Genomic DNA, 17,274 nt, shown 5'->3' with positions numbered 1-17,274 from the left:
ATTTGAGCCCTTTTGTGTCAGAGAAGATGATGTTATATGCTAATTTGAAGTGCTGTTCTTAGTTTTGAATAGAAATGATAGCGACTCATAATTTTTTTAAGTCGTAATTATAATTTTTATGTCTGCTAAATCAAATAATATAATATGTAAATGAAATTATAATTATAAAATCAATATATTCGAATAATTATATTCGTATTTAACATATACTAGTATCCTACTCCCATTCATAAATCTTTGTAACACAGCATAAATTGTCTCGTAAATTTACACACTGCATCATATTATGTAACCATTTATTCATCAATGGCCAAAGGAATCTAGGAGTTGTCCTTGTTGTCCGCCAGAATCGGAGGGTAGCCGGTACCGTGTCGAGTGTAAGGAAACACTATGAAAACCACACCCGTAATCACTCCCAGGACCGGCGGCAAGACCATGACCAAAGCACTGTCAGCCGACTCCAAAAACGGATACAAACACTTCACGGTGTTGGAATCCAACAGAGAAAAAGCAGTAAACACCACGACGAGTCGACGGAATCCGAAACCGGATGCGGCCAGAGGCCGGTTAACGTGGCTACACCGAAATGAACTACAGCATTATTGTCTCTGTAACTATTCGTGAAGCAAGCAAAAACACAAAAGAAGCAACAAAGGCCAATGAAGACAAGGTCGAGGGCCTTGCGAATTATAATGCCGCACTGACCGTTGTTGGTTAAAATAGGGTTGAGGAACCGAAACACGAAGATAGCTCCTGTCGGGAGGAGCTTGATAAGGTTCCCCCAACCGGCTAGTACTTTTTCCCTGAACCGAAGAGGCAGCGGCAGTGCTGCCGGATCTAGCCTTTTTTATGAAATCGAAACACTGCTAGTAGCATACAAGTTTTTGGTGATGATGCTTAGCAAAGACTGAGGATTGGTGTTTATAAAGACAATTCTATGTAACAACTTCTCCCGATTCCTATCATATTTATAAACACTGCTAGTAGCGTGGAATGGTTTAAAGAGAGATGCTTGCACGTAAATTTGGTGTAGTAGAGAGTGATTTTTTTTAAAGCCCCATGCTTTCTCTAACCACGTAAAACGTGCGTGTCTTCATATATACATGCAAATAAATATCTATTATATCATATATTTATATATATGATTTTGAGTTAAATTATTTTAAGTGAAAAATATTTTATAAACGTTAAGTCATGAATTGTATGTTAGGGCAATATGAAATTATAATTTGTTTTGGAAGTATTGAACACAGTTTAATTTTATGTTATTTAAACTTATTGTTTATTCGTCTTAATTAAAAAAACTTAAATTCCTTATTCATTAAATATTAAATTAATTATTTTTAATTAAAAATAATAATTCATAACGGTTCAAATTATAAAATAATTTGTACAAGATCCTGATAATAAAATCTCGTGTATTTCAACAAAGAGTCATGATTTGGTTAAATCCAAATTGTGTTAGAGTAGACGTCTAAATGGAGAGTAAGGGGCTGTTTGTTTGGCTCTGAATGAAATCATTCAGCGTTGAATTCTGAACCGTTTAGCATTCAACGCGTTTGTTTCGTACCTCTGAATGATTCAGTGCTTGCTGATTCAGCAAAACAGTATTGAATGATTCAGCATCAAAGTACATTCTGAATGATTCAAAGTCATTATCAAACAAAATGTCACATTCAGAGCTAATTCATACAAAGCCTCTGAATTATTAATCATTTGAATCATTCAGCGCTTAATCATTCTAAAGTAAACAAACAGCCCTTAAGATGACTCAAACTTATTTTATCTGTTCGTAAAGAATTTTAATAATTTAACATTGAACGTTCAGATATTATGTTAATTTTTTTACCGGAAATTAAGTAACGAAATTAACATTTTCGGCAAAAAAAATAATATTTTAGATAGCCTTTTACCGGAAATGTTAAAAAATATTAATATTTTCAGTAAAATATTTCTTTAATCGTATATTAAGACTGTCATACAGTAGAATAAAGGGTATCCTTATCTCTCCTCATCATCCATGTTACTCGTTTAATAGTTGTGACATGACATCAAAAATCACAAGAATCAAAGATATAAAAGGTGAAAGATTGAAGATTCTCCTGTAGAGAAAGAATGTGTGTTTTTACGATCATTCTCATTAAAAAAATTAATTTATTTAACTTCGATCTTTTAAACCATGTTTAATATTTTTTATCAAAAAAATAGTTAATCACCAGTAACGATCACAATTCAAGATTGTTAATTTTATCAAAAAAATATTTATCGTGATTAACACTCAAATAAAAGGTGACGTAATATGTAAATCTAGCAATGATTTTGATTTATTGATCGATTAATTTAAATTAAATATTATAAAATTATTGTCCCAATTTATTTTACTATGTTTGGAACATTAAGATTGGAACTTAACTTCAAAGACTCTATGTGCTCATTCCATATATGAACTTTAAAGGATCCAACTCAAAGGATTTATTTGAATCAGCACAAAAAGGTGACAAATTCTCTGGTTTTCTCAACATGTAAAGTTCATCTTATTGACCCAGGAAAAAGGGTTTTGTTGGCTGAAGCATATCAGCAAAACACTTGCATGAACTCAGAAAAAGAATGGATTTTGTTGTTGACTTTGTTACACATTCCAAAGACCCAAAACTCCATAACATCATGCTAAATATAGGATCAAAGCTGTTTGATTATCCATTTTGTTTTTATAGATTTATGCCAAAGAAAGTGAATGGATTGAAATGTTAAGAAAGTGAGGGAAAGCCTACTTTTAGGCACAAAAACCAGGCCATCCGTCAGAGGTGAAACAAAAAGAAAACACTCTTCTTCCCATTGTCAACCTCTCTATTTCTTTGTAAATTCTTTTTTGGCTTCTCAGATCTCCCTGGTTTGAGAAAAAAAAGAAACAGAAGAAGCCATGGGAGATACCAAAGAACCTTCAAGGTACTTTAATTTGAATAATTGATTTGTCATTTGTTTGTGTTTTGAAGCTTCTTTGTTTATATGAATTTAGAACTTAGGATCATAGATATAAATGTAATTATACTTTGAGTTTTTCATGTTTAATTTTTTTCGTAAGGCAAATGGCATTTGTATTATTGTTTTCAAGGATTATCACAAGCTTTTGGCCTTTAAAACCAACACCTTATTGGTAACTTTTAGCTCTGTAAGGACGTGGGGTCTTTTAGTTTCCATGAACCAAAATTTAGAATTTAGAAGATCCATGTGTTTATGCTTTGAAGTTTGATATTTTTAAGTCTCTTTTACACACACAAACATATATATATATATATACACATACACACAAAATAAATGGCATTTGAATCTGTTCTTCACAATCACAGTGCTTAAGCATGCAGCTGTGTAATTCTTGAGAATAATTGTCAATGTGTGTGTGTAACTAGTTGTTCAACAATCTGTTTGTTTAATTTCCCCACTTGTAGTGGTGAAACATCGGCTGGTAGCAAAACTGTCAAGAAAGGAGCCCCTGAAAAGAGGAAATGGGAGCCTTTTCGCCAATTACGGAAACTGCATCATCGACACGCTTTCTCCGACACGACTTCAGCTGGTATATTTTGATCATTCATTTCTTTGATCCCCACAGTCTGAATATCATAAAAAATTCCAACAACCTTTGCTAATGGAATGTTAGGATTCTATTATCATTTTCAGAAGTTGCTTCGTTAGGCACAGAATATGAGGACTGCTCGACAACCACCACAGAATGCATAGAACCAAATGAAGAATCTACAGGAAGTGCAGAGTCTATAGAATCCGAGCCAACTTCTGGTAATAAGGCCAGAGTTTCATCATACTCTGAATCTCAAAATGGTATATCTCAGATTGTTCAATGGCGCGGATTCTCTCGGATATTGAAAAGAGGACCCACTTCTCAATCCTTACCTCCGGTCAAGCCTACGCTCACTAGAAAAAATAGCATAAGATTTAGAGATGACATACTTCCTAATATATGTTCAGCTCTTGATGCTGAACTAGGCGGTTTTAAATCTTCCTGGAAGAACTTCTCTCTTTCGGATCTTCAAGAAGCAACCAATAACTTCAGCCCTGGTATTTTTTTTTATTTCATCATCTGACTCGATCGTTTTATGTTAAGTTTTTATAAACATTCATTTGGTAATGTTTGTGTTTCTTTGAGAAGAAAATCTGATAGGAGAAGGAGGGTATGCAGAGGTTTACAAAGGGCAATTGGAAAGTGGAATGTTTGTCGCAATTAAGCGGCTAAACCGCGGTTCATCGGATGAGATGACCATCGATTTCTTATCTGAGCTCGGAATTATAGTGCATGTTGATCATCCTAACATTGCTAAATTGATTGGTTATGGAGTTGAAGGAGGGATGCACCTTGTTCTTCAGTTGTCTCCCCATGGAAGCTTGGCATCAATACTTTATGGTTCGTTTTTGCCCCTAGGCCGATCTTAAGTTTGATTTTCTTTAAAAGTGCTTAAGTCAACTTGTTCATATGCATATATACATATATACAGGCCCAAAGGAGAAACTGAACTGGCAACTCAGATTCAAGATCGCTTTAGGGGCTGCCGAAGGCCTTTGCTATCTTCACGAAGGTTGCCAGAGGAGAATTATCCATAAGGATATCAAGGCTTCAAACATTTTGCTTTCAGAAGACTTTGATGCTCAAGTACGTACATACATGCATGCATGCATGCATTCATATATATGTATAGCTTGAGGCTGAATTTCCAAAGTGATTCCAGATATGTGATTTTGGACTGGCAAAATGGTTACCTGATCAATGGACTCATCATACAGTCTCTAAAGTCGAAGGAACATTCGGGTTTGTAATTTTTTAAAATCCCAAATGGTGTTTTGAACCTTTGAAAATACTTTTATTACATAAAAATTTCCAACAGAATCTTGTCATGACAGTTATCTTCCACCTGAGTTCTTCATGCATGGCGTGGTCGATGAAAAAACAGATGTTTATGCTTTCGGGGTATTGCTCTTGGAGCTCATCACCGGGAGGCAAGCCATAGATAGCTCACAACAAAGCATTGTTATGTGGGTAGGTTTGCTTTGCTCCATCATTATGTAATATGTTACTCGGACCGAGCTTTACTGTCATATGTAAGTATATGACCGAGACCATTATGCATCAAACACTGATGTATGCGAATTCTTGCAGGCAAAACCTTTGATTAAAGAAAATAAGATGAAAGAACTCATTGATCCAGTTTTAGACGCTGCTTATGACACGGACCAGTTGCAACGTATGGTTGCAACAGCTTCTATCTGTGTACATCCATCTGCAGCAAATCGACCCCAAATGAACGAGGCATGTCCCTGTCATTCCCTCCTAACTAATTTTTTCGTTACAACGAAACAAGCATGACCCGAAATCATCCTTTTGGGTACCCACAGTCCCTCTCAAGGTTTTGCTACCTTCATATGCAACTCCACAAATTCGACTCACAATCTAATGTGAGTTTGAAATTGTGAAGGCGCACCTATATGACAAAACCTCAAAGGTATTTACTGGTGCTTAAAGGGGATAATTCAGAATTAGGCCATACCGAGCCTGACTCATTGGGTCGTATTCTGAGATACAAATCAGTGTTCTCTTTAGGCACCTACAGGTCCCTAAAGGTTTTATCACGCTGAAGTGTCTCCACATATTCAAACTCAAAACGCGAACAAAAAAACTTTTCTGCAGAATGCTCTCATTTGTGTGTTGTGTTCCGGATTCAAACATGGCATTTGGATGTAGGTTGTAGACATTCTGAAGGGCAACGACAGAGGCCTGGAGGTGCTGAAAATACGTGAGTCAGAGGCAACGCTTCAAAGGACATACTCGGAGGAGATCTTCGATGCAGAAGAATACAATTCAACGAAGAACTTGAACGATATCAATCATCAAATGGAGATTCTTTTAGAACAGTCTAATGATGTTTAAAGAACTTTGTTAGTTTCACTCCATTGACAGTTTACTTTTAATCTAGGTGGCTTTGGTTTTTCATTCTTCTACAATGAAGTTTGTAAATTATGAAGTTTGTAAATTATGTGAACTTACCAAATTTGTTTTATTCAATTAATTTTCTATTTTGAAAGAAAAAAGAATTTAAATTATGTTAAATCAGATCGAGTTCGAGATAGGTAAAAAATCAGCCTCATCCGTTATCATTTCTAGATGTAAAATTTGAAGACGGTATCATTTCATTATTCTAAAAAAACATTTTTTAAAACTTTCGGATGATGATGATGTGACATAATTTTCATGTGATCAAAGGGATTAAAAATTCAAATTCAGGGATTAAATTAGATAAGATTGTCAAGTTACGAAACTATTATGGATCAAAATAAAATCCATCGGTCAAATTTTACGGACCAAATGCTGTTTTACCCTTAAATTCAATTTTCACTTGCAAAACGGCAGCGTTTACTTTGTCAAATCTAAAATAAAATAATAACCTGAAAAATTACCGACCATCGTGGATCACTGCTCATATATATAGTTTTCAACGGATAACTGGGTCAGAGCTCACTCAGAAATCAGATCACGAAAATATCATTTTCCCGAGAAAATTTTGACTTTTCATTTTCGCAGAAAATCTCTCACTTTTCTATCCAAATCCTTCCACATTTGCAATGACTGTTTCGAGGAGTTACACACTGCAATTCATGATATTGTTGTCATTCTTGTACCTATCTTGCGATTCCTTCTTGACTTCTCCAAGCTCCATTATCAATCCTTCAAAAGTCAAACAAGTTTCTTGGAAACCTAGGTCCTCAGTTTCTCTTCGATTCGCAACTAATTTTTATTATCTTTCATTTTTGTCTTAAATTTCTTTTCTTTTGCAGAGCTTTTGTCTATGAAGGCTTCTTAACGGACCTCGAATGCGATCATTTGGTATCTCTCGTAAGTTGCAGTTCCACTTTTTTCGTTTGATCCTTCAAAAGTCAAACAAGTTTCTTGGAAACCTAGGTCCTCAGTTTCTCTTCGATTCTTAACTAATTTTTATTTTCTTTCATTTTTGTCTTAAATTTCTTTTCTTTTGCAGAGCTTTTGTCTATGAAGGCTTCTTAACGGACCTCGAATGCGATCATTTGATATCTCTCGTAAGTTGCATTTCCACTTTTTTCGTTTGTTTTATAGCTTGAATTCGTTTAATTTTAGTACATTTATAAGAATCTGATTTTTCCCCTTACTGTAAAGGTGAAATCGGAGCTAAAGAGATCTGCAGTTGCTGATAATGTTAGTGGAGAGAGCAAGCTTAGCGAATTCCGTACTAGTTCGGGAATGTTTATTGCTAAAGCGAAGGTTCAATATTTATACACTTTTTTTTATTGATTAAATGTGTATATATATATATATTACTTGTGAATCTTATTTTTTATCCGTTTATGGAAGCTTTTAGTTATTGGCGTTTCAAGATAAGCTTTACTTGAACACTTATTCTTTCTAAAATTGGCCTTTTGATGTAAAAGGTAATTATTTTTGTATGATTTGTTGAAGATCTTACTCAATTTTCTTTATAAGTACATATAATAGTGCTGATCCCATAGATAGTTTCATGCTTTTGCATTGTTAATATAGGTTTGATTTGTACGGTGATGATGAAAGAAATGTATGTTAATCAAGGTCAGAAGTGTTCGCTCTGACAAGCTTTTAGTGATTAGTCACAGTCGGAACTTTGCACCCTTATGCATTTGGTTATCATTTCCCTTTTCTTTTTGTAGGATCCTATTGTTGATGGTATTGAGGACAAGATTTCAACATGGACATTTCTTCCCGAAGGTATGAATAATATATGCTCAAGAAAACTGATGGTCATGCATCTTTCTCTCTTGATCTTAACTTTTTACCATGATTAATTTGGGTGCTAGCACCATTGGCCACCGTCGACACCACTAGCTGGCCCTCGGTGCTCGACCACCATCGACACCAGCTTGTCAGCACCATTGGCACCAGGTGGAATTGGTGACCAATACGATCATTTTCTTTATTCCCAGTCATAAATTTTTGTTTTCATGACATTTTAACAGGATGTGAATATTTCCTTCACATAATAACAATAAGTTTAAGGAATTTTGAAACATATCTTCAATTAGTCAAGGTTTTAGTTGCAATTTAGTTAGATTCTGCTATTGTGATTGTATCCACAAGTTTGAAAGTACTAAACCCACAGGATTGACCGGTGACTATGATGTAGGCAGGAAGGTGTTTTGCATAAGATAAAGGCTCTTCTGCAGATTTCTGTTCATCTTTGGACCATGTAGTTGAATAGATGATTTATGCATCTGGAAATCAATTTTTTTTAATGATCTTTGAATATTCAATATCTAAATCATCTGAATGTGATCATCTTCTAATTGTCATTGTAAAGCTTCTTGCCACTCCTTGGCTGAGAAACAAATCTTATATATGTTATGTTAATGTAAAACTAGATACATACATGTTTTGGAGAATGGAGAATCAAATTTAGGAATTGAGATTAAATTAAGTACATAGTAACATGTTTTTTGTTTTTTCACGTCCAGAAAATGGAGAAGGCATCCAAGTTTTGAGATATGAGCATGGGCAGAAATATGAACCGCACTACGATTACTTTGTTGACAAGGTGAACATTGCCAGGGGTGGACACCGCATAGCCACTGTGCTGATGTATCTTACAAATGTGACCAAAGGTGGCGAAACAGTGTTCCCCGAAGCAGAGGTTTGTTGAAGTGTCCATACTTGTATTAGAGCTTTACCTCTGTTATTTCACATGCTTTTGGTCACATGTTCTTTTCGACTGGTGTTTTAAGCCAGTAATTCGGTGCCGAGCGTTAAGGTTACATAGAAACTGGAAAGTTATATATATTTAAGCAATTAATTGATATTTTGCTGTTTTCTTACCTATGCATTTTTACTTTGAAATAATTAGTGAAACCAAAAAGAGGGGATGCCCTACTCTTCTTCAGTCTCTACCCTAATGCTATACCCGACCCGAGCAGTCTGCATGCCGGATGCCCGGTAATTGAAGGTGAGAAATGGTCAGCAACAAAGTGGATCCATTAACTCATTTATGTTCCCATTAATATCTTTTTTTGCAAAATAATTTAAAAAAAAATAAAGTTATAAATATATTTTGTGTTATAAAGTGATCTGATTTATTAAATAACATTGCAATATAAAAAATGAATACACATAGGTGTATATCTTATATAATTAGAGAAAGACGTTAAATTAAAATCAATATGTATCATATTTTTATGAATAATTATATTTAAATTTGAACATAACCTGGAACAATTGGACTTGAAATAAATTCAAATAAAGTTTGAATGATAAAGTATTACCAATCAACTCGATTACCTCGAAATATATTTCTCAATTCGACTCGATTGAGTACCCACCCCTAAAAAATGTATTTAAATTTTATCAAATTGTTGTAAAATGATTATTAAATTTTATCAAATTATTACACTTTGTATAACATTGTAGTCATAGTTTCAATGACTATTTTGAAGCTTTTTAAACATCAATGATTAAATTCATCATTTAAATATAAATCAATGACATGTTGTGTAGTTTCCCCAAAAATTATATGAATTCTTTGAATTTGAAGAAGAAAAAAGAAACAACTTCGCTGACAAATTACAATTAGACATTATACTATTCTAAGTACAATTAGAAATTTTAAATTATATGAGTTTCAATGACTATTTGAAGCTTTTTAAACATCAATGATTAAATTCATCATTTAAATATAAATCAATGACATGTGTGTGTTTCCCCAAAAATTATATGAATTCTTTGAATTTGAAGAAGAAAAAAGAAACAACTTCGCTGACAAATTACAATTAGACATTATACTATTCTAAGTACAATTAGAAATTTTAAATTATATGTAAATTTTGTATTTATTATTTATTATACATTTTAGTTTTTTTATATGTTTTCTATTTTGTATATGCCATAATTAAACTAGACTCAAGTTCAACAAGTGTTAATGTCACTTAATGACTAACAAAGAAATGATATTTACTATATTTTTATAATTAATTTTAAAAAATTAATATTATATGTTATTTAATTCAAATTATATCAAATCCACACACCTTTTTTTCAAAGACTAAATAGATTATTTGTACGATTAAAGCGATCTAAGTGAATAATTTATATCTTAGAGTTATTTGGTTTGAGCATAATATTTGTATAGGTATTTGAGCGTTTATTATAAAATGATTGTGAGTCTTTAGAATAAATATTATCTCGTGAATCACATAGAATAATAAAAAAATTGTTTAGTATAGGTGTAGACACTCATTTTCGTCCGTTTTTTATAGCAATATAATATAATTTTTGAAAATGTTTTTAAAATATATGTACTATATAGTTTCGAAAACATTTCGAAAATATATATAGTATATAGTTTTTTAAAAAAATTTTGAAAACATATATAATGTATAGTTTTGAAAATGCATTGAAAAATATATATATAGTTTTGAAATCATTTTGAAAATATATATAATATATAGTTTTAAAAAAAACATTTTTGAAAAATTATATAATATATAGTTTTAAAAACATATTTTTAATCTTATATAATATTTTTAAATCATTTTTGAAAACTATATAATATATAGTTTTGGAAATTTTTAAGAATATAATATATAGTTTTAAAAAAAATATTTTTGAAATATATATATTATATAGTTTTATTATTATTATTAGTATGTTATTATTATTATTTTCATTTCATTTATTCATTTAATTTAATTTAATTTATTGTTTTTTTTTGTCCAGATCCATTTTGAGTCTAACAAGTCTCAGTCCGGTTGGAGGCCGTGAACTAGCCCAAGGAGCATTAGGTTTCAACGAATGTATCCAAGCGCCGCACAAATCAAATAGCAAAAGGGGAAAAGGCACAAGTCAATCTGGGCCGTTGATCTGACCCAATCCAACGGCCGAGATCAAGTCAAGGGAAGAAGCTGAACGCCACAGCCAATGGAGCCAATCATCGAAGCGACCGGCCGAGATCTCGGGACTGAACCATCCCAGGATTTCCGCCCACGACGACCTCAACGTGAGCAGATCGTCCCGAGATTATCGGACCAAACGGCCCTTTCAAGGGCTATAAAAAGACGGCCAACCAACCACGATCCCGAGATCGTCGGGACCCCCAACGGCCGGCGTAGGTTAAAAACCCACGGCCAACCATCACAGAGGGAGGGACCATCATCGGTACCACAGATCATCCACAGAAAACCAGAATCATCAAACCACATGACCAACACGGTCAAAAACCCAACCATCATCATCATCGAGAGAGTCACAATACCCACGTGAGAGCCGAGGGAACAACATCGCACCAAACACCATCAACACAACAGCACCAAGTATCAACAGTAAACGAGAACACAAGAACAAGGCGAAAACAACAAAATCGAGCCATCACAGTGAGACAAAAACCATTCAGGAAACTCGACACCTAGCAAAAGAAACAAAAGATACGAAAAGTCTATTGTAGATCTACGGACTTTGAGGTGTTTCCAGACAAAACGAAGCCCAGATTCGTATCCGGGAGTGGAAGTGCGTCGAAAGGAGACACCTTTTTCTCCTCAGGCACCGACGGACGACGGACGCCGCCGGTTAACGGCGACCTAGGCGGTGAAGCTTCGTCGGATTCTGGGCTCAGCCGAAGCTGTTGAGAGAGCTCATTCTCTCCTCTCTCTTTTCTGGTTTCAAGGTAAGGAAGCAAAGGGAGATAAATGAGAAAATTAAGCCTTGTGATAGGGTTTATAAGACAAACGTGAAACGACGTCGTTTTAGCCTAATACCCGCGTTTTTAAGCCTTAAGGGGGTAATACCTTTTTTAGTCCCCCGATCTTTGTAATATGGCCATTTAATCATTTAATGGAGTTTTGATTTTCTGTTTTGGGCACTCATTCATCCTTTGTTTATATCTTAGCCCGTGTTTTATTTATTAATTATTTTATTTATTAATTTTGGCTCATTTTAGTCGACATCTACTTTCAGGACGTTTTTTTACAATATCTAACCTTTTCATTTTTTTCCTTTTTTTACTAATCTTCTTTTTGGTTTACTTTGTTAGTATTTTAATTAATTATTTACTTTTATTATTATTATTATTATTTTTTTGATTTATTTAATATCTTTTTTATCATCTAACATTTTCTTTAACATTTTCAGTGGTCCTTTAAATCGGTCAAAGGTAAACAATTCGAATCGAGTATTTAAATTCTAATTTAAATTTTTTTTATTTTCGCCATTAAAGACAATCGGTAAATTAATTGGTACCGAAAGGGCGGTTCAAGGGTGCTAATCCTTCCTTGACCGTAACCGACTCCCGAGCCCAACATATTTCTGGTACAACGCAGATCAGGTAAGAAATAGGGTATCCGATCAACCCATTTGTTTTAAAATAAATGGTCGGTGGCGACTCCCAACCCAATCACTCAAGTCGAAGCCCAATTTCGGGCCCAACCGAAAGACGGTTCCGACAGCTTGGCGACTCCGCTGGGGACAGGTAAGTGAGTCAGGCCAGAATTAATTTTCGGTTGTCTTTTTATGCGAAAATTGTAAATTTAAATTTTAATTTATTTATTCGATTCCAATTATTTGCCCTTTGATTATTTTTCCAAGTAAATAGTTGTACTAACATTTTTTCAATGATCTCAGATTTTCGAAAAGTTTCATCTCAGGCTCTATACCCGAGCTCCGAACCCTTTTAAGTGGGGGTGAAAGCGACGCATTCGTGTGAATTTATTCACCGCATATGCCTAGCAAGTAGCCTTCAGGATTCATATACCTTATGTCTTCGTGTGAATTTATTCACCGTGCGGGCATAAGGGAACGTGTCCCCTCGAGTTTAACTTAGTCCACACAAGCCTGTGATGGGTTTAGGACTAAGGGTCTGGTAAGCCCAAGGGGGCACCGGCAAGGAGAACTCGAGTACCTTTTTAGAACCTAAACCGGGAGAGTACAGGGAATTAGAGCCCACCCCGAAACCTCATTCCAAACCCTAGGTTGTTTTATTTCCTGCTTTATTTTCTGTTCAAAGCATGCGAACTAGACAAACATGTGGTTAGGTTTTGTTTGAAATTAGCATGCGGGATAGAGATCATGTCCGGGTAGGAATAATAAGCATGTGGGGTAGATATCATGTGGGGTAGCATTTTTCATTTTTATTATTGTTTTGATTTACCTCACTAACCCTTTTTTGTTCTCTTTTATTTTGTGTTCATCGTTTGCATCATTTAAAACGATGTGTTGATCCACCAAAAATGTGTTTGTTAAAACATGAATAATCTGCATTAATGGACGAATGGGTTATAATACAAAGAGATAAAAAAAAACTCAGAAGTCCAACCGTGGTCAAAGAATACTCAAAGGCAAAGTTGCAGGGGCAATACGAGGAAAAGGTCACTGACCCGGTCGCTCCTTTCGAAAACTACAAGAACAAGATGGTAAAACACTAGCTGAGCTGGATGCCATTACTGACGAATTCAAGAAGCAAGCTTCGGATAGTTTCTCTCGATGGAAGGCTCCAATGACACTTTCGTTAGAAACAAGCTCGGTAGAAAGTGAAAGTCGGAGATGCAGTCATTCGAGATCTTTTTTTTTTTTGGGCAAGCATCTCATTATTTGCACATTTTAGCCAAAGGAGCCGGAATGGTTCGACAGGATATTCAACTAGTGAAAAAGATGAATCAGAAGCTGTACAGGATTTGTACCATCAAAAAGAGTTTTTTGTCTCTTCAGACGTAACACTTTTGTCACCAATAAGGGTTATTCAGAATAACATGCAAATTTTTTGGATCAATGCCTCGGACATTTCATGCATCATATATTTAGACATTTTGCATTTCTTATTTTCTTTGCATTTTGTTATTTTCTTTGCATTCACATTAACTAATATAAACATGTCTCATCAAGGGGGACAAATACTAGATACACCGCCTCAAGCGTTGGACACACCCCTTCCACATAACACTCGTTTGAAGAAGAAGAGGATGGAAGCCAGAATTACACAAATCGAAGAGAATATGTTGAAACTACAGAAAGAGCTAGAAGATAAGATAGACCAAAATAGTTGAAATACTCTAGAAATAATCACAAAGAACCAAGAGTCCTTGGTTGATCAGATCGTTGCCAAGTTAGTTGGCCTACAACAGACTAGTGCGCCTGGGACAGGTTCATCGGAAGGGGTAACCATGCCACTTACCCCGCAAGTGGTTGTCTCACCCAGAATCTTACCAGGACTTCAAGATAATTCGGATAGTTATCGCATTCCGAAATTTGAAGAAGAGGTCAAAACAGAGAGGGTAGAAATTACCATTAACCCAGGAGGTAGAACGGGTGGAAAGCCTCCCCTGAAGAAGAAGGAAAGAGAGATCATCAACATTTCAAAGTCGTTTCCAGTCGTACCTTTTTGTAGGCAAAAACCGAAGAAAGAAAAAGAGCATTTTGATCCCATTCCCATGACATATAAGGAGCTCTACCAACAACTGTTTGACGCACATGTGGTGTCACCCTATCCCGAGACACCTCTAAAGCCCCCATACCCCAGGTGGTATGACAAAAATGCGCACTGTGAATATCATGGCAGTGTTCCGGGGCATGCTATCGAAAATTGCCTCCCCTTTAAGAGGGTTATCCAAAGGATGCGCAACAGGGGTTGGATTCATTTTAATAATTCAGAATCACTCTACGTTGCACAGAACCCCCAACCAAATCATGAAGAGAATAAGGAAAGTGCAGTCACCGAGGAAAAAGGTAAAAAGGCCAAAACCAGAGTTTTCGAAGTGAAGTTACCTCTTGCTTGGGTATGGAGGCAAATGATAAATGAGGGGTTTCTTGCACCACATCTTAGCACATCAGATTTCAAAAGTGACAGTTATTGTTGTTATCACAATGAAGATGGACATGATGTACAAGAATGTGCCGAATTTAGAGCCTTGATCCAACTAATGATGGACAGGAAAGAGCTGGAATTTTACGATGAAAGCAATGACACTCCTAAAGCAGAAAGAGTCATGGCAAGTGGGGCATCCAGATGAGGCCTTATTCAATTTTGAGACATGTTGTTCGAATTTGTTTTTATTTTTTTTTCATGTTTGGGACTTGTTTTTGAACTTTCTTTGGATATTTGAATAAATTTATGCTACTTTAAAGGTTGTAAGCAATGAATCACATTTGCAAACTCACAATTCTTTGAATATCATCTGAATTAAGAAACTCTGTAAATGGTTCAAAGTTACAAGATCTTTGACGAAGCAACATGATTTAAAAACAAGGACTTTGACCTTACCCAGAATATACACTCAAACACCATACCCTACTCTTGCAATATAACATTTTCCTTTCATAAGGTGCGGACAACATGGGGCATCGTTTGCATATGAAGATTACTATACTTTTTATTTAAGACGTTCAGTGATGATAATGATCTTCACAGATGGAATAGTCGAGTAAGTGAATCTAGTTTAGGTCAGTTGCTTGAAAATTGAACTCTAAAGATGAAATTTTTGACTTTCAACAAATACCTAGGCTATAACAGGTTCTTCTTAACAATCTTAAGAAATTAAATCCGTAAAAACTGAGCTATTCCGCTAAGGCAATTGGTTATAGAGGAAACTTGAAAGCCCTGGCCTTATGAGTAGATTACGTTCAAACCATGACATTGCTCGGATACTTGGCAATTCGGTGTTTGCTCCACTGCTCTTGTCAGGCTGAAGACTCTGTGATGAGATGAACCCTTCAGTTGACTTGATAAGAGTGATTATAATGTTAAGTTGTCCCTCTAAGGCAATTGGTTAAATGCCCCGGCTTTATGGATTCAGCTAGCCAGATAATGACAAATTAAATCAAATTTATCTAAGAAATTTTCGGTAAAATGGACTAAGGGAGTTAAGGAACACCTGTTATAGTCAACTACACACGAGCACTCAAGAATTTCATTTTTAGACCGATGTTTCTACACTACCTTTGTTAGAGGAGCCTACAAAACTTGAACAAATGAAAGATTTCGGAGAACCGAAATAGAGGGCCTAGTAGTTGATAATGCTAGTTGCGTCATTTTGTCCGCATCCAATCAAAATGTCAAAACATGTTCAATGACCAAGAAAAATGACTTTTTTTTCTTTTTGCCAGAACCTTAGAAAATAGAAGGCCAACCTAAAGCCAACTCGTCCCTTTGAACATTTGTCAAAGACCTGTAACTCTGAAAGCATTAAAAGAGCTATTGATTCCTTTGATATTCTTTGAACTCATGTTTATAATTTGATTCAATTGCGGACAATATTTTACAGAATTTTTATCATTTTCCTTCCTAAAACAAGAAAAAGGAGAAACATTTTCAAACAAAACAGTCTCATATTTGAAAGGTCTATAAAGCCAAAGCCCGAGAAGCAAAGGGGGCACGATCGATTCCATGAACCTAATTGGCAGGCAAAATATGGGACTCCAGTCTAAGAGATAAAACATAATTCATTCATGTTGCATGCATCTTAGACATACTTAGGTGCATCACATTCATCATTTTAGCATACATTTTTTACAGCCCTTTGAGTCAGGTTTCAATTCTATTTCAAGATATACTCGACTTGCAAGCACCTTTAAAGAACGATGGTGTAACTCAGCAGCAAGAAGCTACACCTCAACCGACTTTACATATATACGGATCTCAGAACCAATTTCAGATGAGTTCGAGAACCCATTCAGATCAAATTCAGTTCAGCTCAACTCAACAATGAGCAACATGTTTCCAGTTAACACTTTCAAGCCAGATTTCAATTCCACGACGGAAGATATCCGGCTGTCAGAATTTATCAGTAGGTTTTCCCAGACCAGCTTAGGGGAACCACCTGAAGAATCATGACCGTTTTCGACCCGTAAAGGGAAGCCATTTTTAAACAAACTATTTGCAGCTTAGCTCAAGGCCAGAAGGGCTATCTGCCCACCAAGACCTTCGAGTTTGACTACGCTCAGCTCCAAGGCACATCATTTGCAGTATAGCTTAAGTCGAGAAGAGCTATCTGCCAAAGACCCTTAAGTTCGATTACACTCAGCTTAAAGGGCATAACATTTACAGCATAACTCAAGGCTAGAAGGGTTATCTGTTAGCAAAAGACCTTTGAGTTCGACTACGCTCAGCTCAACGGCACATCATTTGCAGCATAGCTTACGTCGAGAAGGGCTATCTGCCAAAGACCTTTGAGTTCGACTACGCTCAGCTCCAAGGCACATCATTTGCAGTATAGCTTAAGTCGAGAAGAGCTATCTGCCAA

At 35.4% G+C, this 17,274-nt stretch overlaps 2 protein-coding genes and 1 pseudogene across 2 annotated transcripts; 2 read left to right on the top strand and 1 right to left on the bottom strand.

The window, feature by feature from the left end:
• Nucleotides 1-292: 292 nt before the first annotated feature.
• On the bottom strand, nucleotides 293-2,795 carry LOC120178531 (annotated as a pseudogene).
• Nucleotides 2,796-2,920: 125 nt separating this feature from the next.
• On the top strand, nucleotides 2,921-5,955 carry LOC120178530 (receptor-like cytosolic serine/threonine-protein kinase RBK2). Its single transcript, XM_039184345.1, has 9 exons — nucleotides 2,921-2,946; nucleotides 3,363-3,571; nucleotides 3,676-4,071; nucleotides 4,163-4,414; nucleotides 4,506-4,660; nucleotides 4,737-4,816; nucleotides 4,909-5,044; nucleotides 5,165-5,314; nucleotides 5,747-5,955. The coding sequence occupies exons 1-9, from the start codon at nucleotides 2,921-2,923 to the stop codon at nucleotides 5,930-5,932; spliced, it is 1,590 nt and encodes a 529-aa protein (XP_039040276.1). The 3' UTR covers nucleotides 5,933-5,955.
• Nucleotides 5,956-6,920: 965 nt separating this feature from the next.
• On the top strand, nucleotides 6,921-9,037 carry LOC120178528 (probable prolyl 4-hydroxylase 4; the record flags this gene model as incomplete). The annotated part of the gene is made up of 6 exons (XM_039184344.1): nucleotides 6,921-6,961; nucleotides 7,038-7,095; nucleotides 7,193-7,297; nucleotides 7,717-7,774; nucleotides 8,518-8,697; nucleotides 8,904-9,037. Coding segments are annotated over 6 exons (576 nt in total), but the record flags the coding sequence as incomplete, so codon positions are not given.
• Between the last annotated feature and the right edge of the window lie 8,237 nt (nucleotides 9,038-17,274).

Source organism: Hibiscus syriacus, unplaced genomic scaffold (genome assembly GCF_006381635.1).
Source record: "Hibiscus syriacus cultivar Baekdansim isolate YM2019G1 unplaced genomic scaffold, ASM638163v2 tig00112352_pilon, whole genome shotgun sequence".
Classification (NCBI taxonomy): domain Eukaryota; kingdom Viridiplantae; phylum Streptophyta; class Magnoliopsida; order Malvales; family Malvaceae; genus Hibiscus; species Hibiscus syriacus.
The sequence above is the reverse complement of the archived record's forward strand: the minus strand, read 5'-3'. Positions and strand labels throughout refer to the sequence as shown.

Excerpts from the sequence above, each read along its gene's own strand:
- LOC120178530 (XM_039184345.1), top strand. The coding sequence starts at position 2,921 with ATGGGAGATACCAAAGAACCTTCAAG. Across the intron at positions 4,415-4,505 it reads CTTGGCATCAATACTTTATG|GCCCAAAGGAGAAACTGAAC; the intron begins GTTCGTTTTTGC and ends ACATATATACAG. Across the intron at positions 4,661-4,736 it reads CAGAAGACTTTGATGCTCAA|ATATGTGATTTTGGACTGGC; the intron begins GTACGTACATAC and ends AAGTGATTCCAG.